Source organism: Denticeps clupeoides, chromosome 7, assembly GCF_900700375.1.
Source record: "Denticeps clupeoides chromosome 7, fDenClu1.1, whole genome shotgun sequence".
In the NCBI taxonomy this organism is placed as follows: domain Eukaryota; kingdom Metazoa; phylum Chordata; class Actinopteri; order Clupeiformes; family Denticipitidae; genus Denticeps; species Denticeps clupeoides.
Window position 1 is genome coordinate 10,702,480 of NC_041713.1, and position 10,336 is coordinate 10,712,815.

A 10,336-nucleotide genomic window follows, 5' to 3' on the forward strand; every position below is an offset into this window, starting at 1 on the left:
GCCCTCAAAATGTTTTATTGTTTTATTTTTGACCCAGTTATGATTAATTCTTTTTATTGTAGCTCATTTATCCTCCCTCTCCGTTTTGAGTATATTCAACAGTCCAAACGTCTAGGCAAAGTCTAGGCAATAATCTATTAATTATAAATTATTTCAGCACAACTAATAATAATAATAATGATAACAACAACGACAACAACAAAAACAACAACCACAATAATAACAATAATGGTGGTAGTAGCTTAGTGGTTAACACACTCGCCTATGATCCAGAAGACCCAGGTTCAAATCCCATGTACTACCATTGTGTCCATGAGCAAGACACTTAACCCTAAGTTGCTCCAGGGAGGGACTGTCCCTGTAACTACTGATTGTAAGTCGCTCTGGATAGAGGCGTCTGATAAATGCTGTAAATGTCTGATAAATGCTGTAAATAATAATAATAATAAAAAATTGAAACAATGTCACTCCGAGCCAGCAGATGGCGCACAGTGATTCCGCTTCCATACTAGTCGCCGGTAACCGACACCGCCGAAGCAGCTGCTGCCGAGGTCTGGACGGCGTGACTCCGGCGTTCACGTCCGTCGCCCGGGAGCGACGCTTCACTCTGCAGCCATGGACGCGACCGGCGACGAGTTTACGAAGTACCGCTCACCACTGGTGTCCCGCTATGCCAGCAAGGAAATGGCCTACAACTTCAGCGACAGGAAGAAGTTCACCACCTGGAGAAAGTTGTGGATTTATCTGGCCAAAGCTGAGCAGGTGAGAAGGCTATAACACGGCAGCGCTTTATAAAACCAGTTTTTACTTTTATAACGTGTGAGTGAAAGTATGACCTTCAACCCATCTCAAGTTTCCCCAGAGATATAAATAGTTCTCCTGCTCAGACGACTAAATAAACATCTCTTCCTGACCGTATCGTGGCGTGTTTATAATGCTTGCGGAGAGTTTAAATCGAGTTTCCACTCCGAGTTAACTCATCAGCAGAGATTTGGAAAGACGCGCCAATAAATGTCGCCTGTCTGTCCTGCATTATAGTATATTATAGAGGTCAGAGGTCATTCTTGAGAACAAACTTGGGCAAATAATCAACGTTATTATCGATTTAGTTCGCTGTATATGTCGTTTCAGGTAGAAAAGCGTAACTAATACCACTACTATTAAGTAAAAACATATATACAATGATTTCAAATGTGTTTTTATTTACTAGTTTGTCTCTCTCTCACGATATTGTAAGTATGTGTAATCCAGCGGTGACCAACCAGATGTGTTCTTTTACATTTACATTTACAGCATTTATCAGACAGCCTTATCCAGAGTGACTTACAATCAGTAGTTACAGGGGACAGTCCCCCTGGAGCAACTTAGGGTTAAGTGTCTTGCTCAGGGACACAATGGTAGTAAGTGGGATTTGAACCTGGGTCTTCTGGTTCATAGGCGAGTGTGTTACCCACTAGGCTACTACCACAATATGTCCACTATTGTACATAGAAGTCCCGCACAGACAGTTTTTGGTCCAATTTGTCTGAAGTCAGGAAATTGAAACGCGCCCTTGAATAGAGTGGTTGTGCAAGTTCAACCCAAGATGAGATGCACGCTTTCCCTAATTCCCATAATAATTCTTTGGACCGTCATTCACATGAGGAGACTCATTTGACCTCCTGACTAATAATCAGCGAGAAACATGCTGTGGTCAGAGAGATTTTTCTCATTCAGATTCATAACATAGTACACATAATCGGTGTCTGTGATTTTATGAAGCTTTGAGCGATGTGGGCGAGGCACGTTTTAAAATAGCCGCTCTAAAATGTCACGGTAATTGGAGAGTGAGTGTGGAGCACTTGGATTCCCTAACATACTACAGATGTAAATTTGCCAGTGGTGTGGTGGCTGTGTTAATTTCTTTAGTTTTTTATTTAATAGTGGTTTATTTTATTTTTTTTGTATTGAAAGCTTTATGGAATAAGGAGTTGTTTCTAATTCTGATATTCTGTTTAAAAGCCCTGCTGTGTGTCACTCTGAGTTTCCTGTGATTTAATTAAAATTGGATCAGTACCAATAAATGAAACCGTCTGCCTGGCCGTGCAGGACCTGGGTCTCCCCATCACTAACGCGCAAGTAGCGGAGATGGAGAGTCACGTGGACAGCATAGACTTCGCCATGGCGGCGGAAGAGGAGAAGAAACTGCGCCATGATGTCATGGCGCACGTCCACACGTTTGCCCACTGCTGCCCCTCTGCCGCTCCCATCATCCACCTGGGCGCCACATCCTGCTACGTTGGTGACAACACGGTGAGGGGGTCACTGACCAGAGTAATCAAATTCAAATTCAAATTTTATTTGTCACATACATAGTCATACACGCTATGATATGCAGTGAAATGCTTTTTGCAACTGCTGCAGACAACAGTATTGCAAATATATGCAAATATTGCAAACATCTTTAAAAACATCTTTAACATAAAATATGTGTAACTGGTAGGATGAAGGTGTGCAAATGAGTGAAAGACAATGTTTAAAGAAAAGAGCCATAAAGAAAAGAGCAGTAAAGTAAAAAGCGCAAAGATTTTGTGCAAAGTGATTTTTTGCAAAGAGTCCAAAGTGATTGAAGGTGAAAGTGCTGGAGTTCTATGTACTGTTGTTGTTGAGAGCTCGGACAGCCTGCGGGAAGAAGCTCCTCCTCATTCTCTCTGCGTTGTACTTCAGGGAGCGAAAGCACTTCCCTGATCGCAGCAGAGAGAACAGTCCATTGTTGGGGTGGGTGAGGTCCTTCACTATCTTCCTGGCCCTGGTACAGCACCGTTTGCTGTAGGTAGATTGAAGGTCAGGGAGCTTGGTACGGATGATTCGTTCGGCTGATCGAACCACCCTCTGTAGGGCTCGCCTGTCCTTCATGGTCCTGTTCCCGAACCAGGTTGAGATATTTCCTGTCAGGATGCTCTCTATGGTGCAGGAGTTCCTGAGCACCTTGGAGGGCAGTCTGAAGTCTCTGAGGCTAGAAGGATATAGGTTTCTCATTAGAATTTTCTGTATTTTTTCAGGATCTGATTATGCTGCGGGATGGCTTTGATATTCTTTTGCCTAAGGTGAGTTTTATTAATTAATAATTTTTTCTCTATTTCTAATATCTCATGTGTAATAAACTATTTGTCTTCTTTTCTCAGCTGGCTCGTGTTATTGACAGGCTGGCAAATTTTGCTGAAAAATACGCAGACCTCCCCACACTGGGATTCACCCACTATCAGTAAGTATTGATCCACCTTTGATCAGAAAATCTACAGATGAAAGGAACGTTTTTGGTCACCCATTCCCATTTTTCCCGCTTCGTTTATCCTCATTCTTAATTTTTACATGACAGGCCAGCTCAGCTAACCACAGTGGGAAAGAGGGCGTGTCTCTGGCTCCAGGACTTGACCATGGACATGAGGAACCTTCAGCGTGCTCATGACGATATCCGCTTCCGTGGCGTCAAAGGCACCACGGGCACCCAGGCCAGTTTTCTGCAGCTCTTTCAAGGTGACCATGATAAGGTGAACACACCACATTCAAATTTTCTTTAAACTGATATACTATAGACTAAACGCACAAAGCAGTATAGGTATGAATTTTTTTACTTCTCTTTCTCTAGGTAGAGGAACTGGACAAGAAGGTGACCGAGATGGCAGGCTTTAAAAAGTACGTCCAGGTGGATCTAGAATTGTCAACTGTACCTTTATTAAGGGTTGAAATATTTGCAAATCTGGTCTAATTTACTAGTAGACGACACTCAAACAAGTTTGATAGTCGTTGCTGGGTACTTCATGGTTTTCGGCCCTAATTGCATTTATTGCTTTAGTGTCCCCCCACTCTCACTTTGGGAACCACTGGCTTAGAATGTACACATTTAAAAAAAATGAGAAATGTACCCCTCATTCTCTTCAGGGCCTACTTGGTGACTGGACAGACATACAGCCGTAAAGTGGACATCGACTCTCTGAATGTGCTGGCCAGCATGGGAGCAACTGTCCACAAGGCAAGCTCAAGCAGTAACTGGTTCTGATCCAGGATCAGCTGGAATTCTGTGTTTATGAAGCCTGTAGTAGTGAGGCATTTTAAACCTGATTCCTTTGGCTGTCTACATAACCTGTTGACATGAAATATGATAGATAAATACTCCATTTGTCCCAAAGGAAAAATCAGGGCATATGTGGCATCTAACTGTGTAATTTTAGGATTCTAAAATGTACTAAAACAAGACCTTTATGTTCTACTCAGATATGTACTGATATCCGTCTGTTGGCCAACCTAAAGGAGATTGAGGAACCATTTGAGAAGGAGCAGATAGGTAGCCTCTTTCAACAATTTTCACAGGGAATACATGTTAAATTTAGTTATAATTTAATAATAAAAAAAAAAAAAATTGTATAGTCCTCAGTTGAATATCAAATGATTTGTTTTTCAAAGTATTTGATTATGCAGATCCAAAACATTTTGATAATCCTATTTTTTTTTTTTTCAGTACTTATTACATAAAAAGTCACGTTTCTTCATTTAAGTCGTCTCTTTTTCTTTCTGCTTTGTTTCTTTTAGGCTCCAGTGCTATGCCTTATAAGAGGAACCCCATGCGGGCAGAGCGTTGTTGTAGCTTGGCACGCCACTTGATGGCGCTGGTGTTCGACCCGCTGCAGACATCTGCAGTGCAGTGGTTGGAGAGGACGCTGGATGACAGTGCCAACAGGTACAGCAATTGCTGTAGCGCTTGAATGCCAGGTTAATTTCACAGTAAATTGGAATCACCTTGAATACTGACAGCACCACATGCTCCACAACTCATGGTTCCACTGACATTCCTAATAAATGTCAAAAAAGTACTTCAAGAGGGCAACTCTCAGCCAGACCTGCTGATTCAAAGTGAACTTTGTTGTCTCAGACATACTGGAAAATCTACATTTTTATAATGTACACACTGCAGATTTGACGACCTGAAAACAAGTCAGTGAACAGTCTAATTGATGGTTGGTCTGTTTTTGTGCAATATATGTGTATAAAATACATGTGTGTGTGTGTGTGTGTAGAGAGAGCTGAAATAGAGGCTGTGTGCTAAAATATTCTTTTGTTTTTAAGGAGGATTTCTCTGCCTGAGTCTTTTCTCACAGCAGATATCATTCTCTCCACCCTGCAGAATATCACAGAGGGGCTGGTGGTTTACCCCAAGGTAATATGCATGTACAGACCACCTCATCCTTGCTTCAATAAATATAGAGATATTTTGCAGTTATCAGTCCATGAAGTCACATTTACTTGCTGATCACTGAGAATCAACATCAAAATTCTTTTTTTGTTTGTTTGTCTTTTTATCAACCCCCATTCTTGAAGGTGATTGAGAGACACATTCGTCATGAACTGCCCTTCATGGCCACTGAAAACCTCATCATGGCAATGGTTAAAGCAGGAGGCAACAGACAGGTACACTGCAGAACTCTTTATCAAAAGATTTTCTATAGATGTCCTGAACTGTAACCTGTTTAAGAGTTCCCTTTATTTTTTTGAGCATTGTGTTTTACTTGCAGTGAAAAGCAGTTTGTACCACTGCAATCAGTCTCTTGACATCCACTTCTGCTCACTAACAGGATTGCCATGAGAAGATCCGTGTGTTGTCGCAGCAGGCAGCTGCTGTAGTAAAGCAGGAAGGTGGAGATAATGACCTCCTCGCCCGGGTTCAGGCTGACCCCTACTTCACACCAATCCTAGGCCAGCTGGACTCCCTGCTCGACCCCAAGACTTTCGTTGGGCGCGCACCTCAACAGGTACCCAGTTGCAAGCTATAAAGGTTTTTCCCCTCGATGTTGCACAGTTTGTGACTTCCCTTTTTTTCCCATTTTTTGCAAGGTTACTAGGTTCCTAGCAGAGGAAGTGCGCCCCCTCCTGGAGCCATACAAGAATAAGATGGACCTCAAGATTGAACTGGAGCTCTGAAGCCCTTTGCTTGCACACTTAATTACCCAAGACATCTTCAGTGTCCAAAACAAATTTCATATGTTGCTGTTACAGGAAAGATTCAATCAAATAAATGCCTGACTTCTTTGGATACCTTCTTCAGATATGTGTGTGTATGTGACTTTTTTATTTTTTATTTGATTAGGTGTAAAGTATTTAGGGAAGTCCTCTGGGTTGTTTGCTGTAATTTGGAGCACAATAGAAGTTTTGTTTTGCTCAATTTGAATTTTTGTCTTTTTTTTTTTTATCCAAAGGCAAAATAATCCTTGCTGAAAAAGTGCTATTTTTTGTGTGTGTCTGCTTAGAACAAGGCCGTGCGCACTTGCAATGTATTTTAGTAGTTTGTGCAATCTACAGGGGAAGTTGCTTAGCATATTCTAATTTGAAGGCAGGGGGTGCAAGGTCCACTATAACCCAAAGCGGAGGAAGTAAAGAAGTAAATACCATAATTCTAACTGTAGATCCAACCAAGACCGTCATGTTTTTTTGTGCAGTACATGTCAAATAGAACCAAAATGTCTGAATGGCAACTGTCGAGGTCTAGTGGTTGAACGTGGTCTTGGTGCAGGTTCTCAACATTTTGTATGGATTTCTTCTGGCTAATCTGGTTTCTACCAATTTCCTCCTGAAGAAACAAAGACTCTCCCACACCAAGCAGGCCTGTAATAGTGTGAATCTTGTGGTAATGAGATCTTTTGTAGAGTTCATTTTTTCAAGGCCATTGGCCTGCTAATGTAATTCTGGGCTGTGCTGTGTCCCCTCCCAGAGTAATACTTTAAACCAAGCCTGAGAATATCTTGTGTTTTATGGACTATTAATAATTATGAGTATGATTAGATATGACTCCCTGCACTGTGTCTTCTGTTTGCTGGGAGTGCATCAGGCTTATCTGTCAAAAGAAGGTATGGAAATATTAACACAACTATGTATGGGCACAATAAATGTGATGGGTACCTGGCATCATGGGTACCTGTTTTTTTTGTTAATGACCGAATGTACTGTTACCTGAAATAAATATTTTTATTGCTGTCACTTGCACACACCTGTTCCATTAGAGGTAAAGAGTCCAAAGGCCTCTTAGATAAGAGCCAGGAAAGCGGCCCTCTCTACTCCACATGATATGGTAACGTTGGAACAGGAAAAAGAAGTGAACGTTTTCATGTTGAGATGGTAGCCTGAACTTTTTTTCCTCCTGTGAACTTTACTATGTGCAGTACTGAAGCTCCAAGTGAGTAACCTCTGAATCTCTGAATTTATCACGCCTGTGACACCTCTTCTGGGACTTAATAATTTATTGTTTATTACTAATTACTAATTTTATTTATTTATTTAATGATATTGTAAAAATGTTCCATGCCTTGGAATCCAGCCGCTGTGTGTTTTCATGTTTTCGTTTCTTGAATGATCATCTTAAACACTGGGACTTAATGTATCTTAATATAAACAAATGTACTGATACTGATCAGTACTGGTTTAACATCAGATAATTTCACTTGTGAGTGTGAAACTGTCATTATGAAATGTTCTTTTTCAATGGAATTATTTAACAGCATATGGATAACATTGATTATTACTATTGTTTGCCATTACTGCTTTAATTTAACTTGAATTTAAATACCTTTAATGGGTATTTGCTTCTTTTATAACTTTTAATTTACTAGAATAATGATGCACATTTCCTGAAACCACATCAAGTACCATTTCGACCCACAATGTAGCTATTAATTCAGCATTGCCACAAGCGTTCTGTAAGCTCCTCTTGCAGGGCATGACAGGGGTTCCCAGTCCTGGTCCTGGAGGCCCCACCGATGATCAGGTGATCAGTAAAAACTTCATCCTGTTGCCTCTTCCTGTGTGACGTTTGAAACTTGAAACGTTTGTAACCTGTAAATTGTGGAGTGTGAACTCAGTGACTTTGATACTGTGATATGTTCGCTCATCTCTCTGCTGCTCTGCTGGGTAAGGTTTCTTTAGAATTAAGTAAATTATTCAAAACTGAGATATATGGGGCAGAATGTGGGCTGTTTTATATTCTTAATTTTGAAACTAAAGGGGCACTACAAAATAAAAGATATTTGACACAGGGGTGTGTAGGGTAAATTGAGCTCAAAGGTGCAGTTATGAATCTATTTGTGAATTGATTCATAAGCATGTGGTTTTTTTAGTAAATTATTAATAATTCCACTTGTTTGATGTCTCAGGTGAGTAAGTCTCATGGTAATTTTAACAATGTTCTTATAACGAGGCGTGGACAGAATGGGCGTCCCTGGAGGTCGTGCATGATCATAGGTAAAAATCAAATTAAAGCAGGTCTGACCTTTAAAAGTGTAGGGACATTCGATTTTAATGCAGATATTCATTGTACTCAGGAGAAATGACTTTTGGAAATGTTATTGTATATGTCGTGACCGTAAGGTGACTTGAGTCCACTTTGTCCACTCCAGGCACAGGCAACACGCAAAGTACAATTTAAAACAGTACACTTTATTTGTTGTTTAAAATCAACTAGACAAAACGCATGTTGGGGGCGTATGAGCATAACCCTGCCCGGAGCTGTTACACATCACTAGTTGATGCCACCCTCCCCGATACACACAGAAAATCTTGAATAAGTTCAGAGCACATGTACAAAACCCACAATTCATCAAAACACGTTTACAAACCGCAAGTAAAAGCACCACAAATTCACATTCTAAGAGGGTTGGGTGGGTAATAAAATAAGTATAGTGACGAACCAGGCTGGTTATCTTAAGCCCCATACACACAACATTCCTAATTATTCAATAAACATATACCTATATAAAAAAATACCTAAGAAAACGATCTTAAAAACAGTCAGTACTGGTCGGCTCCCCCCCGACCAGTATAAAAACGAGTCTACCCAAACGGTCACACAAATTGTCCGACCGGAAGTGTGCGCACGTCGGTCTCCAAGCGCTCCAAGCGCTCTCCAAGCGAATCGCGCGAACACGCCCACGTCGCCCTCCGGAGCGCCCGGCAACAAACCCAGACAGAAGAGTTCCACCGCCGTTCCACTCGGTGCAAACTTCCTTCTGGAAGTCGGGCTACCAGATGGAATGGTTCAGGTCCACACACAGCGCGTCAACCGGAAATTACAACTCCCACGTCCCTTGAGGGGTACTTTGCTCGCGTTGTCTGCCACTGGCTGTAGCGCCCAATACCCAGTCTCCACCAATTAGTCCATCAGAGTGATTGAAAACCAGGCTGATGCAACACACCAGTCCCTGGTAGGAACATGGCTGGTTATTATTAGTGCTCATTTAGTCCCGGACCCATTAATGAGCGCCAGTCAGTCACCAGTCGTTTCATTCACACTCATTCATACAGCCATCTTGATAAATGTTAAGGTGACAGATTTCACCTTAATCAGATTATCATGTACAAATTTAAGGAGAAGGCTATGAAGTTATAATGCAGCTCGGCTTCACAAGTACCATGGAGGTAGACTTACGCAATGAGCAGTCAATGCTAATATACTAATTTGTCTTTGTCCCTTTTTGTGGGGCAGTGGTGGCCTAGCGGTTAAGGAAGCGGCCCCGTAATCAGAAGGTTGCTGGTTCGAATCCTGATCTGCCAAGGTACCACTGAGGTGCCACTGAGCAAAGCACCGTCCCCACACACTGCTCCCCGGGTGCCTGTCATGGCTGCCCACTGCTCACTCAGGGTGATGGGTTAAATGCAGAGGACAAATTTCACTGTGTGCACTGTGTGCTGTGCTGCTGTGTATCACGTGTGACAATCACTTCACTTTCAACTTTACTATGTGTTTGTCTGACGAATGATTAGATAGTAGGGCATAGATTGGTTGATCAGATGTGCTGCTGGTCTCTCGTGTTGACTCATGAGGGCAGGGTGTTGTTGAGGCTGAAGGTTGGAGAAGTTGCTGCTAGGTCTTCTTCTGTTCTGTTCAGTCGGGCTCAGTTGTTTCTTTGATTTTTTTTCTGCTTCCTGTTTCTGCTGCTTCTTTCCATTTCTCTTTCTGCTGCTCTTCCTTCACTTCTCTTTTTCTAAGTTGGCAATAGGATGCCAACTTTATCTGCAGTAAGACCACACCCCAAGTTGAGGCCTCAGCCAATGGTGTGATGCTGCTGGGAGGGCTAGCATTGCTTCTCCCCCTTGACCTTCTGACTGGAGATGAGCTCATTTTGATGCTCATTAATAGAAAGTGATTCAAGAAGTCCAAAAGTATCCAATCATCCAGGAGAATTAAAGAAAAATGTTTTTCTTTGTTCTCCAGAAGTTCTGGCGGGAACTCTGGGGGAGAGGTCTTGGATTTTTATGGCCCATTTGTCCCTATCTTTACATCTGCAGCTCTGTAATCCTTAGTGGTCATCTTGCC

At 41.8% G+C, this 10,336-nt stretch overlaps 1 protein-coding gene across 1 annotated transcript; it reads left to right on the forward strand.

Annotated features, from left to right (window-relative positions):
- Positions 1-514: 514 nt before the first annotated feature.
- adsl (adenylosuccinate lyase) lies at positions 515-7,008 on the forward strand. Its single transcript, XM_028986425.1, has 13 exons — positions 515-762; positions 2,089-2,292; positions 3,042-3,086; positions 3,165-3,244; positions 3,359-3,530; positions 3,629-3,675; positions 3,922-4,012; positions 4,255-4,324; positions 4,570-4,717; positions 5,104-5,194; positions 5,356-5,445; positions 5,610-5,786; positions 5,869-7,008. The coding sequence occupies exons 1-13, from the start codon at positions 616-618 to the stop codon at positions 5,953-5,955; spliced, it is 1,449 nt and encodes a 482-aa protein (XP_028842258.1). The 5' UTR covers positions 515-615; the 3' UTR covers positions 5,956-7,008.
- Positions 7,009-10,336: the final 3,328 nt, after the last annotated feature.